General features: G+C 39.3%; 1 protein-coding gene across 15 annotated transcripts in view; it reads right to left on the minus strand.

The window, feature by feature from the left end:
• LOC117419463 (ELKS/Rab6-interacting/CAST family member 1) overlaps window positions 1-20,600 on the minus strand; it is a 357,387-nt gene that overhangs the window by 24,318 nt on the left and 312,469 nt on the right. For 11 of the 15 annotated variants that reach the window (XM_058986432.1, XM_058986434.1, XM_058986433.1 and 8 more), the window contains one exon: window positions 7,431-7,616. In XM_058986432.1, the coding sequence (XP_058842415.1) occupies window positions 7,431-7,616 (186 nt within the window). Of the gene's footprint in view, window positions 1-7,430; window positions 7,617-20,600 lie in introns of those variants that run through there. The other 4 variants (XM_058986442.1, XM_058986443.1, XM_058986444.1 and 1 more) reach the window with 1 other exon arrangement.

Below are 20,600 nucleotides of genomic sequence, written 5' to 3' on the forward strand. Positions count from 1 at the left end.
TCTGATAACTTTTTACATTTAGGACTTTAAAGTCTGTTTGAAAGCTCTTTTCAAAATATTCGCTCTAGTGCACACTGATAGTGTAAGGATTACTGCCCACATTGTCAAACAGGCAACACAGCAATAACGATCCATGATGTGGTACGAACAGAAAAGCCAGAGCACTTATTGTTATGTTTAAAAAATAAATAAATAATGTAATTGCTTCCTGCAGTGATTTAGAGGACAGATCTCAAACCCCAGTGCACTAGACATTGCTGGACATTTTGAAAACAGACTTTAAAGTTCTAAATGTAAAAAGTCGTCAGGATTTTAACAACAGAAAGAAAAAATTCAGGTACGTTATTTAAACAGTTGTAGCAACACGTGGAGCCGTATAACGCTATATTTTTTGGAAACCCGCTACTTTATCTTGTGAAAATAGAGAAACAGTGAGAAAACAATGCTACAGGAAGGCTTGTTGTGACACAGAATCTCATTCGAGGCAGCAGCTGGGTTACAGAGCTAACACACATACACACATGTCAGTAACAGATTGTTCAGTAAGCAGTTCTCAGAAATCCTGCTACCATGTCAACACGAAATGTGCTGCCTGCATGTGTAAAAAGTGGTCAAAAATGATGGACTGAATGGGCTAACACTGCTTCTAAAACACAGAGTAACTATGAGGCACACAAATATAGAGAACATTTTTGAATACCTAAGGCATTTTTTTGTTTTGTTTCAAAGAATATATGTAAAGAAATTTTTTAAAGCTATAAAATTGAAAGGTCACCTTATTACTTTTTTTCTGTATGCCATAGAAGGCTAAAGAAAGCAGATACATTTAATATTTAATTAAAAAAAAAAGATTTTTCTAAGATTTTTCTGCAAAAACCAATGAGGTATGTCTTTGCAAAAGTTCACAAAACAAAATTCAATGTACAGTCATATTTTTTAGACAAAAAATTGGTGAAGAACAAATATGTAAATAGATATTGGTCTTGTTAAAATGCATTACCCTGAAATTTGACCTTTGACCTTTTTTGGTCTCAGAATGCATATAAAACGACCCAATCTTAATTAATTGTTAGTAATTTACTTTACACACCTTAAATAATAAATAGTGAGAAAACAAAAAAAAATCAATCTGTTAGTTATTTTTAAACCCTTTCCTCAGCCCTACCTTTACTCTCTCCGTTAGTTGTAAGCAGTAGTATAGAGGAGTCATCTATTCGGGTGATGATATAATGTTTTTGAAAGCTGTAGGAAAGCACACTAAGTTGATCAAAAGGATAACAGGCTGGCTGTCCAGAGATTCTTGGACAGGACTTTTTTTTCTTTGTTTTTTTCGCTGGCGGGAAATAACTTGTGTGTTCAGTATGCAGACTACAGGGAGAGAAAGGCAGCGCGACGTTGAAGAACTCACATATTCAAACAACCAGGAGCACAAAGAAACATGGACCAGTAAGGTACCTTATCACTAATTAGATCAAATAATTTTACTCTGTATTTCTTGACGTTTGTTAGTCTGAATTAGATAATCGGAGTCAATATGGAGGCTAGGGTTACCACTGTTCATTGCCATTTGGGTATGAGCTGCTCTCTCAAAGCTCCACTGTGCAAAGTTTTTTTTTTTTTTTTGTAATTTACTCCTTTGCAGGATACGATTTCTGAGCATCTAAATTTAAATAAAATTACAAATTCATTTGTAGCGTTGTCTTTGTGATTGCTGCATGTTCCAAACTAAAAGTCTAAAATACAAGCAAAGAACCAAAACATCTTCAACAGAAGAAATGGGGAAGTAGTGACAATACTGCTGCTGTATAATTATGCAAACAGATGCATATACTTTTGTAATGGGAGTTGTATGCAGGGCTATTTTAAGAGAAAGAAAAAAGTGAAAATCTATTAGAAATCCAATTACAAGGCTTTAATTCGGTCTTTTATCAATGTTACAGTCACAGCTTACCAAGCTGGTGCACAGAAAAGCATGCTTATAAACATCTCGACCCACACGCCTTGCATTTATACTTATCTTTAACCATAGGGTTGCCTAGACTCTGAGACAGGCCTGTATATTAAATCAAAGGATTAGCATTTTCAGAGAACAACATGTACCTAAGTGTAGGTCCGTGCACCTATTTGCACGATTATATCATACTGTGGATAAGAGGTAAGGAAATGGATTTTAAAACCTTGGTTAACACTCTGCAAGACAATTTCACACACACACACACACACGCACACACACTGCATCACTCTCAGTCTGATGGCATTCCTACAGGGACGCACGCTTGCCCAGCCAGCATGGGGTGTGACAGGAGCTCCTGGACAGACCTGTTTGGACATGATGACGGGGCTGCCCTGGGATACCCTGTCTAAATATCTTCACTTCCTTACCCCACGAAAACCAATCTCCTCTCCAAAACCCGCAGGTAAAAACACACACAGCACCCCTTGTCATTCAACACATGCTAAAACGCTTAACAATACGATGTGTTCCAAGTAAGTCTTGGATTATTATTGTGGGAAACTGCATTTTAATATTCCTTTTTATGTGATGTAGGAGTAATGCTTCCAGAATTTGTTTTTAACACATTTTAGATACTGTAGACAAAGAAGACGATTCAATTCTTAACAGACTCTATATACAGTAGGTCTAAGAAAGATAAGGACTATAATATAATCAAAAACACAAAAATGGGTTTAATGTTCCTTGTGTTTTATATCCTACAACTTTACCTGGCTGGCTATTACATGCATTTATAACTATGTGTATAACAATGCTTCCTACTTTATGGCCTTAACTTTTACTCAGCTTCCATTATGCCCCCTTGTTCTACTCCCTGACTTTGAAACAGTTTGTCAGCGCTAAAAGAGTGCAACATGGCTTTAGTCTGCACTGGAGCAGAGCCTGGAGATTTAGGAAACACAGGGACCCTATCTTTTAATTATCAGTCTATCCCCCTTCCCCTGTTTTCCGGCCTCACTGACCCCTCTCCCAGGGATCCTCTAAAACACATTACATGCCTGCTTAGCTCACAGCTTGACCCATCACAAGAGTCCGCTGAGACAAGACAGAGGAGACTGAAAGACAATAAAACCTTCTTTACGTTTGTGTGTCCGTGTGTGTGTGTGTGAGTACGGGGTAGAATGTCTACATTAAAAAAAAAACTCACTAAAACCACAGTTCTAGTACTTTTCATTTTCAATAATATAAAATATGTGCTACAGTGTTGCCAGGGATATAGGAATATACCTATTATTTCCATAAGTTTTGGAGAGATTGACTTGTGAACTGTACTGTAGTGCGCGTGATCGAATTCAGCTCCATGTTATTATTTGGGTTTATTCAGCCAAGTTTAATATCTCACAAGACTATATGCCAAAAGGAAATTCTATTAACACTACTACTGGAAATAATGAGTACAGTCTGTTCTTGATGCCGTCATATTTAACCAAAATGCTATAAATCCTATCGACTGTGCGCCACCAATCCCATTAAATTTACACACCACAGCCCACCAGAAGTGGTAACATCCTGCACGCTCTCCAATCATTTTTTTTTTTTTTTTCAAATTGCTTCTCACCCATCTCGTCTTCGTATTCTGGTGTTTCTTATATGTACATTGAGGGAAGAAGGTCGATTAATAAATCCTGGTTATACTGTGTTTAATAAGACACCTCTGACCTTGCTATCTATACACTGGGGCTAATCAAGCTCGTATTAAGACCTGGAATGGGTGAAAATGCTACGCAATAGGGCTCTTATTTCCATCCCTGTAATTCAATAGTAATCTTTTGAAAAAAATGACTCCACTTTAAAACGACCGGCTGCTAGTGCAGTCTAGGAAAAATAACCCGCCCCAGTCTTCGGTATTCCACTGTCATAATCTTCTAGGAGTCATTTGCATAGAAGACACTGAAACCATTCAATTAGTTGAGTCATCTTGTCTTTTTTGCAAAGTTACTAGTCTTCAAATAGTTAATGGCTAAATCTGAAATGTCCCCAATAGATCAATATTGATAAATTAATATGTATTTCCCTAATTTAAAAGTGCTGTGGCTGAAATAAAAATAAATAAATCAAGAAATGTTATCTAAAAGTAAACGTGGAAAAATGCATTTGAAAATGCTGTTATTCCAGGAGGGCATCAGAATATTACACAAAGTCCAACTAGCGCGTTCCTCGTACCAGTGCCACACACTTTGTGGTCTCACTGCCATCAACACACGTGTACTAATTCTGACATATTGAATAACACTGAAAATACTTACTGTAGTGTTTCCATGCAATGTCTGCTTTGCATGAAGGAGCATCTGCATTGCCCTGTAGTCATTACATACAGTAGGTCTGCTTGCAATGTTGTCGTTTAGCGACATTGAGAATAATTTCTAGTAGAAACCTTTGTCATGAAATGTATTAGGTTTATGTTAGTATTTCTGAATTTAACAATATTGAGTGATTAATAATGTATTGATTTAACCCTTTCAGAGAGCACATTCCCTCGTCATTTCTGGGATGCTTACCGCTGTTCCAACATTTGCCAATTTTTTTTGTATATAGCCTAATTATTACTCAGTAGTCTTTGCAGACAAACTTCAAAGTATAGATTCTGTGTGTGGTTATAAGAATCACTTATTTTAATCATCGTGTATATAAAAATGAACTATAGTAACTAACAGCTAATTTGCCCAGGCCTTATATACTGCATACAGTCGTCCAGCTGAGCAGTTTCATGGTTCAGCTCCTCTGCAGTACACTGCCTCATGATCAGGCTGCTTTATCACCTAATAGTTCCTAATAAAGTGTTCACACCCTGAATTACCAGCTATGTAATCAGATTACAGCATGCAGAAAAACTGACTTCAGTGCACTGAATTATACAGCCCTATTACACTATTTTAGAGCACAGGACAGTTTGTTCAGAGAAACACTCTGCTATCGTAACATAAACTGGAGGTTTTTGCTTTCAAAAGTGTCACTAAAAAAACTGGTTGCCTATAATTAGGGCTTCTGATTTTCGGTTTTAACCGATAAAAAACAATAAAACACCCCAATACAAAAATACATATACTGGTGTATATCCAATAAACACTGGAAAAACACTGGAAACGTTCCCAGTGTAGTTGGGCAATGTCCATTCTCCTTGACTTGTATCTATCATTGATTCGTTCTGAATACTTTAAACCCACCCCAACTACTGAGTGGCAGTAAATTCCTACATTTCTATTGGAGGACTGTAACACGCTTGCGAGAGTTAAAACAAGATTACAATTAGAAACAGAGAATTTATTGACTCTTGGTTCCCGTTCCCACATTGGAAGGCAGCATGATCTGGATACACGATGATGCTCTACATGCTCTGGAAGAAACTCCTTCTACAAATTTAAATCAACACTAATGGAAGAAACCTGGAAGACATCATGCAGTACAATTCTAAGACAAAATGCTCCAGTTACACACAGTTTAAATCACAGGTCGTTCAAACCTGTACATTTAAAAGTAATACAGACCTTGATGCTCAACTGACTGCAGTACAAACTTGTATTTTTTTCATGTCTTACCATAGTTTACAGTTGCTAGGAGACGTGCTTGTTGTGGAAGACATTTCCTCTTGTGCACAGAACACAGAACGTAGTAACTTATCTTACCCAGGAACCCAAAAAAAAGAGGTGGTGGTGTTTTTGTCATGATTGTTCCATATGTTCAGATCCTTAACCACTAATCGTTTGATTTCATAAACGTGATTTATAAATCGCTCTAGAGGTGCTGATGTAGTGCAGGGTTTCATGCCCTAGTGACCGAACCTATTTTGTTCCTTACTCGCTGTTTTGCAGGTGACATGCAAATCAGGTGGCAGATGGGTGCAGCGCGATTGCAAGCAATTTGGTTGTGCAACTTTCTGTGCAAGCAGTTGCTTAGATGTTAACCCAGCTTCAGAGTCATTCCCAGTCTAACTGCACTGCATAAACCCTTTAAACAATAAACCTTCCGTAAACAATAATTCATATTCAAGCCCTGACTTTGTGAACAAATGTATTTGGAACCAGTTACGGACTTGACATAAAGAATTCCCTTTAAATCTCAAAGAGAAAAAGCAGTCTAGTTTCCGATACTTCAGAGAATGCACCTTGTTTTAAAATGGATATGATCTCTGTTCTTTATCACGAAACAGGAAAGACCTTGTTTTGAGCTCGTCATACCTTTCAGAATTCACAGCTCTGCTTTCACTTTAGGAATCTCACTCTGCTTACAGAAACAACATTTTAATGAGTTGTGCGCCGCTTGAATTAAAACAAAAAATCCTAGAAAAGGCAAAGGATACTTCTGGTAAGCTAACTGGATTTGTCTTTTATTCAGATGGCAGCTGGCAGACAGAGCAGCAGGAAATGATTCTCAATCTTGTTGAATCTACAGATCATTGCTCCGATTATTCCACTATTCTGATAAAGTAATTGTAGCGAATCATTTTCTCCACCATGCACATCCATTCATTATATAGGTCTCAGATGTGCAGCTTTGAGGTCTCAAAAGCTAGTGTTTGTAAATCACAGTTCTAATAAACAGTATCAGCTCTTAAGATGTGGTATTTAACGTTGATGTATTTTCTCAGTTTCAATATTAATAACATTAAGAACAGTTTTACAATAAGGTGTTTCTTGTAGTATATTTGAATAGTAAAACATACATGTGCATTCAAAGGAAAACATCGTACCCTGTCCTGTAAGAGAATTTCTACAGCAAATTACTTGACTAAAAAGATGTTATGAAAAGCTCATATTACCATTTTAACAAAAGTTTTTTGCTTTAAAGTTTTCATGGGAGCAAATGTATAATAACACTGACCCACAGGTATAACAAACTGGCTGAATAAAAGGCTGTTCTTTAAGATATTTATTAATTTTTTAAAACAAGAAAAACAAAGTCGATTTGAAAGAGAGATTCTTGAAGTCCAGATGTGGTCCAGTTTTGGACAATATTTGATACATTTTTGTTAAAATGGATATTTGTTTTGAAGCCAACCAGTTGTCAGTGAGTACCCCACATGAGAAGATACTATACAATAGAAGACTATATTGTACTGCCAAAAACCTTTTGAGTTGTTCTTACTGCAAAACATATGGGTTCTGTATGTGTTCTGGCAACACCAGCGTTTCATTTTTTTTTCTTATGTGAGGCTTAAAATAAATGCAATTTTGTGACAGGTTTCTTTCCTTATTTCATATTTATATGAAACATTACACAATGATATTTCGAGTGGTACAAATGTTACTGCACCAGAACTTTTCCTACAGTGATTATTTTTCTAAAGGAAAATAAACATATTGAAAACAACAATTTTTTGTGTTACACCAGTCTTCGGTATATTTGTGTTACAAACTGAGTCAGGCCTATTAATAAACAAAGTTATCCCATAGTAACCATGGTGATGAGAAGGGCTCACCTGCTCCAAGCTCATCTTCTGCAGCTCCTCCTCCCAAGCTGCTCGGTCGTCGTGGTGATATGAAGTGGGTGGGGCTATCCCTTGGAGAATCTTGGGGTCCCGGTCTTGGCAAAGTGCGGTCAGGTGTCCGATGTACAGCTTCAGTTTGCTGCGGTTCTGGTTGAGGTCTAAAAGAGGGGGGATAATCTACACATGGGGGGAAGAAGGAACAGAACTTAGAAAAATCCCTGGGTATGGATTTTAAATAATCAAGAGGAAGAATTTATTTTTGGGCTTTGCACGTCTACATGTCTGCCAAATCACCTCCATTGGGGTCCATGACATGATTTGCATGTTTGAAAGCAAATTACACAATTCCAAAATCAAAACAAGTAAAATTTGAACACTGTAGTTGTGTATGGCACGTCTTTTTGAAGCAGATCATAATTAGAATACATGTACAATTTTAATCCATGAAAAGGATATAATAGAAAGTGCCCGAATCAAATCAAGCTTCTTTTTAGGGCCTGGTTGGTTTGGTTGAATAACCTTGACTTAGTGATGATTCTCCCTAGGGATGTGGACAAGATTAACACTTGACATTACCAAAGGGCACTTCCTTTGATAAAGTCCAGCTTGCCGAAACACGAGTGTGCTTGGGGTGAACAGTGAATTTTCTATCTGATAGCTTAAAAACTTTAAAAAAAGCCACGGTTTTACAGATGCAAAATAAAAGAAATAAGGTCCCCCCACCAAATTGAAGACTGGCAACTGAAAGGGTAGAGGGGAGAACAACCTGTGAGCAAATGAAAATGAGAATAACCCAAGTGACAGCGCTGAAACACGACCACAGGGCCAGGAACCTCAGCAAACCCATTACAGAATGTTAGCTTTCCTGCAAACCAGGTCACTATATCAGGGAATGTGTGCTTCGAGTTTTGCATACTGTGCTGAAGACAATAATTCTACAGCTATGTTCGCTGATCTTGTTGTTTTTTGCAGTACGATACCTGATCAGATTAGGGGTGACCTGAACAAATCCGCAGCAGATTCTCCCAGCTCGGATGTCTGCTGCAGAACACATACCGCCTCACTATGGAATTCCACAAAACATATTCAGCATCCACCCAAGTTTAGTTACCAGGGACCAGCAACAAAGAATATGCCCTGTGCTTCTTACAAAGCAACATGCTGTATTTTAAGAAACTTCAAATACTGACGGTAGTTTGCTATTCAAGTTTCACCGTTAAAATAATATTTACTAAAATGTTAGAAAAAGTAATCTTTCTAGGGAGCCACTGTAAGAGATGGGAATCAATCTTGCCTAAAAGAAGTTGTTTTTACTTGTAGTGGAACTACCACTGGGCATAACTGCAGAAATTACTTTCTTAGTCCCCCCCATGTGTATCGAATCCTATGCAGACATTTTTCATATTTCTTTCCTGCTTTGCATACATTTTTAAACAACTTCAGTCTACACTATGTTGTTACTGTAAGCCTACATGTGATCAACATTAAAAGGTTATATTGTTTAAAGATTGTGCTTATATTAAAATAGTAGACAGAATATAACTTTAAAAATGAGCAAAATTGGACAAGTGGGTCACAACAGGATTCTATACAAATGGAAAACATAAGCTAAGTTAATTTCTGCAAATATGTGCTTTGTTTTTCTTGTTAAAGAGAGAAACAAAATCTCCCGTCTCCCAAGTTACTTTCCCTTTCTTAAATATTTTTCACAGTGTTTACGAGTGGTAATAAAAATGTATGAGGTTCCTATATTTTATCAGTACCTATCCAAGTCTACAGCATCCAACAAATTAATTTATAGCATGTAAAATCCTAGGCTGTTAGTATCAAAGAAAAAAAATACACATTTACTTTCAGCTGTGAGTGAATCTATAAAAGTGAGACAGCAAAAGAAACAATCACTTATTGAGGAAATATTACCTTTGAGATTTTAGAACGCTTCCACCCAGTAAAATATCTATTAAAAAAAAACCCTGTCAGTTTACCAGGTCTTAGCTCTTGACACAAATGTAACATTTGCGTCCGCACACTTTAGTAATGATTATTATTACATGGATTTTTTTTTCCAGGGGAGAATGTTATTCTGTTGATGTTGGCATACAGGGTTTTCAAGCCTCTGGGTGTATCTCGGGAAGAGGGAATTCCAGAGTGGGCTTGGGAAGAATTTCTCCCATCAGGAGCCAAAGCCGGTGCTCTGGAATCAATTAGGCACGGCACAGCCCCTCTGCAGACAATGCTGAGGTATCTATAACAGAGAGACCTGCACTCATTACTGCAGGGCTCGCTCCCCTCCCTCTCCAAATGGTTTTCATTTAGGGCTTGATTGCAGTTTTTAACACCAATGACAGAGAGCAGGAGAGAAATGCAGAGAGAGAGGGAGAGAGAGAGAGGGAGAGAGAGAGAGAGAGAGAGAGAGAGAGAGAGAGAGAGAGGGGGAGAGAGAAGGAGAGAGGGGGAGAGAGAGAGAGAGAGGGAGAGAAAGTATAAATGTTATAAAACTACATGATTTAAATATTTGCAACTTAAAATATTTTAAATAAGCAGTTGGAACATCCAATGACTGAACAATACAGTCCTTGGACCCAAAAGTAAAGACACTCACTTTGTAAATAGTTTGGAAAATACTGACATGGTTAAATACAGACAGGGCTACTTATTGCCCAACAGGATATAGAGAACTTTTAATCCTGTCAATTAAAAAAAAAAAAATAAGGACTCCCGAGTGGTGCATCCAGTAAAGGCGCTCCACGTGGAGTGCAGGATGCGCCCTATAGCCTGGAGATTGCAGGTTTGAATCCAGACTATGTCATTTTCGACCATGACCGGGGATTCCTAGGGGGTGGCGCACAATTGGCCAAGCGTCACCCGGGTAGGGAGGGCTTAGGTCGGCAGGGCAATCCACAGTTCACAGCGCACCAGAGACCCCTGTGGCTGATAGGGTGCATGCGGATCTGCAGTGGAGCCATTCAGATCTGTGTTGTCCTTCGGCACTATAGGTCTGGTGGCTTCGCTGTGGATCCGCAGTGTGAAAAATGACAGATTGGCAGGAACATGCTTCGGAGGATGCGTGTTTCAGCCTCCGTTTCCCGAGTCGCCGGGGGGTTACAGTGGTGAACCGGGATAAAAATAATAATTAGAAAAAACCGGGGTAAAAACCATTGGTGACGACTAAATTTTTAATAAATAAATAAATAAATAAAAAAAATGTGGCAGAATTTCAGGTGGAATAGTAGCATGGTATAGAGGAGAGTACACAGGAAAGAGAGGAGTCACACATCTATCTATGTGCAGTGTACCTCCCTCCATCAGACTCCCCTTATTATAATAAAGAATACCTCCAGAATATAGAAGCAGAGGTTGCCCACTGCCAAACAAAAGGAAACAATATTACTGTGTGGGGACTTTAATGCAAGGAGAGAGAGAGATTTTGTTACCACAGATGGGAATAATCTCTTATTTGAAAAAACCTCTTTATATCATAACCCTATCACTAACCAGAGAAACAGCTTTGATAGTATAGTGAAGAAGAATGGAAAGGAGCTGCTTCACCTCTGTAATGGGAGGACCAGGAGGGACTCGCTAGGTAAATATACATACAGCTCCACATTAGGATACCGTGTAGTTGACTATACCATCACAGATTTAGACCCACACAACATAAATGCTTTTGTAATGAAACCACAAACTGTATTGTCAGATCACTGCCAAACAGTGCTCTATCTACACACAGCAAATCTTCACAACATTAACCAGAACACCCTGTCAAACCTGCACAAGCTCCAGCCCACCTACACATGGGCACAAAACAACAAAGAGCAATATGAAAAAAACTATTGCTGAGACAGTCATTAATCAATTTTCAATCAAGAAATTATTATATTAGGCCCTAGAAGATTTTTTTTTTTCAACACTGGCTGAAAAATCAAATCTAAAACTCAACAGAAAAATATGTAACACCCAAAAACGCAACGATAGAAAAATGGTTTGACAATGAATGTAAACTAATGAGGAAAAAGCTAAGAAGTGTAGAGTAGTGGTTAGTGGAGTAGTGGTTAGGGCTCTGGACCCTTCACCGGAGGGTCGTGGGTTCAATCCCAGGTGGGGGACACTGCTGCTGTACCCTTGAGCAAGGTACTTTACCCAACCAAACAACATAGAATTGCACCAAACCTACTGTCATACCCTAAAACAATATAAAACCACTCTTCTGCAGAAAAAACAAAAATATGAGAGCATTAAACTATCAAAAATAGAAGATTTGATTGACAAAAATACCTTTTGGGCTACTTGGCAAAAATTAAACCCCCAAAAAACAGATAGAGAATTAGGAATCCAAAATGGAAACACATGGAAAAATTACTTTGAAAAATTATACAAATCAATTGCAAACAAAGAATTAAATCTCGACCAATTACACATTCTAAACTAACTAAAAACACTAGAAAAAAAATAATTAAAGACAACCAGTCCCCCCCAGACACCCCAATCACAATGCGAGAGGTCAAAGAGAAACTTCAAACCCTGAAATCTGAAAAAGCTTGTGGTCAGGACAGCACCCTCAACAAAATGCTCAAATACAGTAACCCAGCGCCCTGGTAATACTCTTCAGCTTAGTATTAAATACTAGATATTTCCCAGAAACATGGCATATAGGATTAATAACCCCAATATATAAAAAAGGCGATAAATTAAACCCCAATAATTACAGAGGAATCTGTGTAAGCAGTAATCTAGGGAAGATGTTCTGTAGCATTATGAATAACCGAATGCTGCCCTTCCTACAGGAGCACAGTGTCCTCAGTAAAAGCCAAATAGGATTCCTCCCCAACCACCACACTGGAGAACACATCCACACCCTGCACATCCTGATTCATCAACACGTACATCAGAAAATGAAAGGGAAAATCTTTGTCTGCTTTGTTGACTTCAAAAAGGCATTTGATTCAATCCGGCACCAAGAGCAGGGTCTGCAACACAAACTGGTCATACTCAAGCAGGACTGTAAAACCTGGGCTCTGGATGTAAATTTAGAAAAAAACTAAAATCATGATTTTCCAAAAAAAAAAAAAAAAACAGACTTCAGGGAAAAAAAATACCAATTTTGAATAAACAACACCACACTAGAACACACAACTAGCTGCTGCTATCTGGGCCTGTTAATCAGCTCATGTGGGAGCTTCAAATTAGCCATTCTAAAAAATATTATTACCTAAAACCATCTGTAAAGATTTGGACAAAACTGTTTGATAGTGTTATTCTTCCCATACTGCTGTATGGGAGTGAAGTCTAGGACCCCATTATAAATTTCAAATTCGAAAAGTGGGAAAATGGTCCAGTTGAAAACCTCCAACTGGAATTTCGTACAAACATCCTGAACCTCCACAGAAATGCCCCAAACAATGGCTGTCGAGCAGAGTTTGGGCGATTCCCACTATTTCTTAAAATCTAGAAAAGAGCCCTCTGCTACTGGGTGCATTTAAAGCAGAGACCCTGGCTCCTACCACCACAAATCCCTAAAACACAGAGAGCCTTGCCCAGAGAGAGACCCACCATCCAGCTGGCCCTGAAGCTCTGTGAACAGACCCATGCTGATATCACAGCTTCACACCAGCTGGGGCAAAACACACCCATCTCAGCTCAGGAAAATAGTCTCTTCCCAAAAACAAAATTATTTTAACTATTGGACAGACCAAATTAAAAAACAAACTGAAATAAAAGATCCAAAACTGCGACAGACCCTGACAAAATACAGGCTAAGCGACCACAGTCTTGAGGTGGAAACTGGCCGACACAGGCAGACCTGGAAACCAAGAGACAGACGCCTGTGTGGCCAGGTAGAAACAGAGAAACACTTCGCTAGACTGAAGCAAATACAACAAAGTCAAAAATATTTACTACCCCAAATTCATCAGCAGGGTTCCTGGCTTCCACCACTTAGATCAGGAATTCCAATTAAAAATAATCTGGGAGAGAATAAAGAAACAGCTAAAATTGCTGCAGAATTTATAACTAATTGCCACAAAATGAGGGACAAAATATAAATTTAAAATATAAATAACCATGTCTCATAATATTATTAATTTATTTTCTCTTTTTGTAAATATCTATGTTCTATTTCCCTATATACATTTCTTTTTGTTCTGTAAATGCTTTGGCAATACTTGCATAACTGTCATGCCAATAAGGCTAATTTGATTTTGAATCGAGAGAGAGAGAGAGAGAGAGAGAGAGAGAGAGAGAGAGAGAGAGAGAGAGAGAGAGAGAGAGAGAGAGAGAGAGAGAGAGAACCCCTCAATTGTCCCACACAGGAAATTTGCATCTGTCCAGCACATCTGTATTTATCTTAAAGCCAAAGAAACCTCATCATTATTGATGATTTTTAACCCTAGTTAATACCAAAAGATACAAAATAAAAACAGCAATCTTATGAAATCCATAATCTTAGCAATAGTCAATATGTTAGTCTATGTTTTCAATCGGGGTATAGTTTTCCACACAATTCTGTGATACATCTCCACTTGTGGAAGGTCAGTCTGACTCAGGGGGTGTGATACGAATATGAGGGGGAATTTAACTTGAACGAATGATTGCTTCCTTGGAATTTCAAAGGAACAAGTTCTCAAATTTGTATGAAAATACAGCTGACTTCCCACCACTTACTGTAAAACATTTCCACACTGCCAGGCAGAGCAGGCTGACTCAAGCCATTGTTCCCTTGCACAGCTCTGCACTCTCCCCTGCCTCTCTCGCCTGACTGGCACACCTGCCATACCAGTGAGCTGCTGTGGAAATGCCTCTACCTCACTAGCCGCAGCGGAGGGTGCTAATCTCAAAGTCAACAGTTGTTATTTTATACACTGATACCTAATCTTCCCCCGACGAGGCAGCTATATAAACTCACCCTCCTCAGTTAGCGCTCCTTAACTACTGGGGAGCAGCTCAGCGCAGCAGCCAAACTAAAGAAAAAGGACCCGGGCTGGGTTTCCAGAGTGAGCAGATGCACTGCCGAGCTGTCTGTAAATAAGCTGTTTTTAGCTTTAATGCTACAAGAATCTCTTAGAATCATGTACTACTGAGCCCTGTGTTTGTTGACTAATAGATGTCGTGTACAAAGATAATTAAAGGTCATGGGATTTGGGGAACTTCTCCATGACACAAAGGCAACATTCATGCTCTCCTTCAAAAGACTGCATGCAACCTTGGTTTCAAGTCTCTACTGAAATATAGCTCATGGGCCTTGACTCTCCACCTCCCCTAATATTAAGTAGTGTTGAAAAAAAAACCCTTTCATTTAAGTTACTGTGTATATAACAGTTTAAGGAGCATTAAACAATAAATGTATTTTAAGAGTAAAGCAGACTCTCGCTAATCCAAACTGTTTTCTAATCTCAACCATCAAATTATAATGAAATGCAGGCTGATCGCAGCCGTAGAAACCAAACTTCAATATCATAATTCCATTATAAATAATACATGTATTATTAACTTGTGATAAAAAACATATAGAAAAGGCTTTGTTAGTATGACACAGATTACAATCAGCACTAAACTCTAAAAACCTGAACTACTGGGGTCAAAATGCAAAAGCGACACCTACCACAGGGTGTTCAAATATGGGTCAATATCCACACTCCTAGGGGTGCTGTTCAGCACAAAGCAAAGCTATTGTGCATTTAAAATGCCCCCCCCCACACACACTCTATACACCCTTCCCAAAGTGAATTCATTGGTTGCCAAGTGAATCAGGCAGAACACCAACAGCACTTCATAAACTGCAGGTCTTTAAGAGCACACCTACCCAAGTACTTTCCAGGCTCCGCCATGCTTACCATCGGTGATCAAATGTTGTTTTGCAACAATCCTGTTTGGTAGTAACTACAACCATACAACTAGACTACTTCTTACCATTGAGATGCATTGCTATGGCTTTCATTACCATGAGCTGCTGGTATGGTTTGGAAGGGGAAGGGTCAAAGCTTCTGAAGTCCTTCATTCCTTCTGAACACCACGCAGACTGGTCTCCCTGGGTCTGCTGCCTGTTATTTAGACGGTGGACGTTTTTTGGCTTTGAAAGCCTAAATGATGGTTCCAAATGTATAGTGATTATACAAACTTTCAGTACGGTTTCAATCAAGGGAACAAAAACAAAGGGAAGAGAAGGAAGGAGGATTCTTAGCCTGTGGACATACTTTAATTTATAAAAGGGGGGCTACTCTGATCAAAGCCAACAGCTGTGGACATTTTTTGGGATGTGTAACATCCTGGGTAACAGATTTCAGATTTACTTCTCATAAACCATTTACATTGATGCTACTTAATCCATAATCTAGATCTACTTTTAATACAGAAGCCCTAACTATATGATTGTGCAAACATTTTGTTTCCTGCAACTGGGCAGCTTTATACAGACTACTGTTTCACCACTTTGCCATTGAGAATATCTCTAACCTTCTTTACAGCCTGGATTTAATTCACTAAATCCCTATTATGGCCTCCACACACTATACAAGACTGACATGGTTGTCAAAGAAGATCAGGCTGGGAAAGTCAAGGTTGATACCCTCACTCTGGTCTTTCATTTACGACCCAGAGCTCATTCACAAATGTAAAGCTATTGGGCTCTTGGTTTTAAGTCTCAGCTGAAAGACAGGGCCTCCAAACCTCATGGCAGGGTGTTGGCAGATAAAGCACGCCCATGTTGGATTTATAAGGCAGGCTAGCACTCTGTGACATTCTGTCCACCGAGTCGTCAGCATTCCCTCCGTATCAAACTGCCAATCTTCCTCATGCTGAGCAGCCACCCTCTTATCATCTCTTCTTAACAGGAACTGTCTTCGGCGTCTTCTGGTGGAAGCTACCGCTGACCATTAACAACTGGAGCCACCACTGCTGCAGCCGCTGGGCTCCTAAGAGCTGTGCATGGCCTCATTGGGATAGCTTTCTAATGTCAGGGGCAGCCGTTCAACTCAACAGGGTTTAACCAGTTAATCAGCAGTGATACGATATCCCTGGGGGGAGGAATTTGTCATCAGGGAAGGACGCATCAGCAATGTGGTAAGGATATCCACTCAGATTCCAGAGTGTTGGGTAACTACGCTGCTGGTATAAGCAGCTGTAATTCTCTCCTGCCAGAAAACTGCTTGAGTGCTCTCGATTAGGGGGTGAAAGGCTCTCTGGGTTGGGAATGCCAAAGTTGGGGTTTAGAAATCATTTTTTGTGATGTTGAACATTTGCGAGGAGAGTAATTTTACACGACTTCCGTACCCTTCTATTTCAGCAGAAGGCAGGAACAGGGGAGATGTATTTAAGAAATGGCAGCAAAACATTTTGGGCCAAATCTGACACTTGGGTAACATTCAGGAGCTGAAAGAAAAATCCATCTAATCATATAGGAAAAATCTTGCTTCTTGCTTCTAAGAACAACAGATATGAAACACAGTACGTCATTATTGAAAATTACGTTAAGAACAGCATATTAATGAAGTGTATTAAATGTACAATCTATCGCCCACATGGCCTAGCCGTGAATTAGCTGAATGTGTGTATTACTACATCATGAAATAACTAGGAAGCGCTTTATTATTTTCAAACTTTGAGTGGAAAATTCAGATTAATTGTGTCTTTATAGGTTTACAACTGTAAACCTTTTTTAAAGCGCCATATTTAATTTTTTAAATTCACAAAAAAAACTTGGAGATTAAAGGTGGAGATTATGGTTAGGGCTAGGGCTTTATAGAAGGAGCATCTCTCTTGAAGGTCAAAAACAATATGAAAAATAAGAACTTATCACAAAAATATAGGACCTCACTAGTCACAGAAAGGTAGAAAAAGATTCTAATTGTAACCGCTGAACCATGAAAAATCATCAATGGGAAGACTCTAATGTACAGGGTGTAATGTCATAGACATTATCATCTATTATTAGGATGTTCTCTGTCCGGGCGACCACATCCCATTGACTGTCTGCACGACACACCAAAATTAATTTGTTCCTCTTTTCTGAAAGAACAAGAACAACCAATAACAACTAACAGTAACAGAATACTTAAAGAGTATAAATTGGTATATTAATGACTAAAGAATAAACAACTATGCACAATGTTCCAAAAGACACAAGGGACAGTACACGCTTATATACCTCCTTACTGCAAGATGTTAGTGTGTAATGGAGACCCAACATCGAGTTTGCCACAAACTTGGATTGAAGCTGGAAGCAGAAAACAAACCAGCGTGCATGCCTGGGTGGAGCAGGGGCTGCGGCATGGGCAGGGTAAGGAGGGTTCAAACTGAAGGCCCTGAATCGAGAATAAATTCTGTCTCTTAGAATGAAGGAGGAATTGTGGGTGCGCTGTGCTCAGCACGGATCACGTTTCATTTCTGAGAGTAGCTGTCAGTACACTGTCACTGTAACCCGAGCAGAGTGGCCAGAAGCAAACAGCACAGAGCTGCAGGGATCAGGTGGACAGCTATTACTGCCCTGCATACACACACACACACGCACACACACACACGCACACACATTTCTTAAGGCCAATGACTTTTTATTTCACTCAACCTTTTTGTATTTTCTGCCTTGTAAGTTAGAGGCCAGACTTGAACAATATGCACAATATTGTAATTATCAGGCCATCTCACAAGGACAGCGGTGCCCAAAATGTTTCAGTTTTAATAATGTAAAATGCAGCTTTTATAGCCCAGTAATTCAAAACTATATCAGTAAACAAAGCATTACAGATATATAACACTATATCTCGATAATACTCTGTTGAATGGACTGTATTTAATACGCTATAGTCCTTCAGAGACCAAAAAAAACACAAAGCAAAACAGTAGAGCAAAATATTTCAAGCCAACCTAAGCAATTGGTACTAGTCAGGATGATAAAAACTAAAACTTACAGTTCTCAATACAGAGCCATACATGCCAGCTCAAACCACACTCAATAGCTGATATTCAATAACACTGTGATGATATTTATGAATAACTGTTTTTACTGTAATAATATTAGATGGGCCGGAGTCTGTTGCTGAAAAGGCCAGGGATTGTTCTCTTAGCCTGACAAGGTGCCCTTCGGAGGTTAATTCCCATCAGTTTACCTAATAGCAGCTCTGTCTGTGGCTGCAGTGAAATACATTGCTCAGTGCTCCCCTGGGACCCTGCAGCTCAGCTATACCAGATGCTCGCAGTCTGAGAAAATGGAAGCTACAGTATTCTACTTTACTGTGTACAAGCCAGCCTCTGGGGAAACCCACAAAAAGATCCTTCTCAAGGGTTTAGTATTTCTGGTCCATTCTACTCCTGTATTATCCCTTTTCCCAAACCTGGGGATCCCTTCTGCTACCTACTGGTGCTTGCAAGACAGCAACAAAGACATGGACGCTCAAATCTTGCTGTTGGTCATGCAAAAATAATGCCCTGACGTAACCACAGGGATTTATCCAAACAGCACTGAATTATCTTTGTACACCTTGCAGGGCTACCTTCTATTTAACAGTGCTGACTCGTTCAATCTTTGTACGCACGGGACACGTCAGAAATGGTGTATAACGATATTAAAGCAATTTTGCTATAACGCTGTATGTGAAGAAACCGACTGAAAACTTTTTTCTAACTGAGAAAATATCTACAGCTTGCCTTTTAGATTTCAAACCAAAAAAAAAAAAGTGTCAAGGATGTAATGAAATGCAAAAACTTAAGAAGAACTGGAACAAAGGGGTCCCCGAATGGCTCACCTGGTAAAAGCACTGCCGTGGGGTGTGCAGGGTGAGTCATACAATCAGAGATCGCAAGTTCCAATCCTGGTTGTGCGAGGCAGCCGGTCTTCGCTGGGGAGTCCGGGGGTGTGCCGCATTGGCTTTGGCACTCCCGGGGTTGGGGAGGTGGAATCCAGCTTAGACTGTTTCTCCTCACCGCTCTGCGGCGACCCCTACAGGCCAGGCGCCAAGTGAGCATGGGGGCTGAGATTTGCTGGGCTGGTCTTTGTCCTCCAGAGGCTGATAGCCTGCAGAAATCCGCTCTTGAGTTCCTGGGTGTAGAAAGACGCCGATTGGCTCATGGGATCGGAGGACGCCCACTGAGCCTCTGGTCCCTGAGCTTTAAATTATAATTGGGCATTCCAAATTGGGAGAAAATTGGGGGTAAAAAATAATTGGAGATTCTAAATTTAAAAAAAAAAAGAAAATGACCTGGAACAAAATAACATGATTGATACGTGAATATGTAATTTTGCACACCCTATTTATTATGCCTTTAACACTGTGACAACTGAATTATTTTGTGAATACGACACAGTGCATGTTATTTGGAAGTCGATTCCATGAAAAGGACAGGACTGGCATTTGAACCCAAGCTCCCAGCTTGCTGTGCATGCCTTCTGTCAGTTGAGCACCATCTGTTTGTTCCACTCCAAATTCTTCCCGTCACTGCTCCATGTAGCTTTCATCTGGGAAGCATACTCCAGCCAAGAACTTCACCCCTCTATCTCTCCAGCTACACACATGGGCCTGCATTCACTTCGCACCACACAGTCACTGAACTTCTGTGTTCGGGGACACATCAGTTTGGTCGTCTTTAAAGTAAATATTATTAGTTACAGTCCAGTTAATATCTAACTTCATCTGTAATTAATTATGTCGTTCACACACTATTTTTATACAATTTCTTGTCTGGATGTTTGGCTGTTTTTATCAAAGCTTGTGATTGTAGCTTGTGAATGACTTGCTGGACTTTATAACGGTGCCCGAAATAGTTACTGATCCTCTAAAACACCAAAATCACTCGCCTTCTGACTAATATTAGATCAATGAGCATAATCATACTGTGTGCACACACTGGCATGATTTATTGTATAAGGCAAACTCACTTCAAGTCGGGTTATATGAAATTCTCTTTGAGGCGAATGGTGACTGCAACACCTATCAGCCTTGGTTACTCTTATGAGCCCAGGTGAAAGTCTTAGAACCTAGAATGAAAATCTACATGCCTGCTGCTGCATAACTTTAGAAGATAAATATACCCAACTAATGCTGTTTTATGCATTTTTTTTAAATTACAAAAGGCAGAATGCACAACATACATCTCCCGCTGCAAATCAAAAGTGACTTGCACCCACAAGGCACCCACATTACACCCAGATTCTCATACTCTCATTCTAAAGAATGT

Source organism: Acipenser ruthenus, chromosome 14 (assembly GCF_902713425.1).
Source record: "Acipenser ruthenus chromosome 14, fAciRut3.2 maternal haplotype, whole genome shotgun sequence".
Lineage (NCBI taxonomy): Eukaryota > Metazoa > Chordata > Actinopteri > Acipenseriformes > Acipenseridae > Acipenser > Acipenser ruthenus.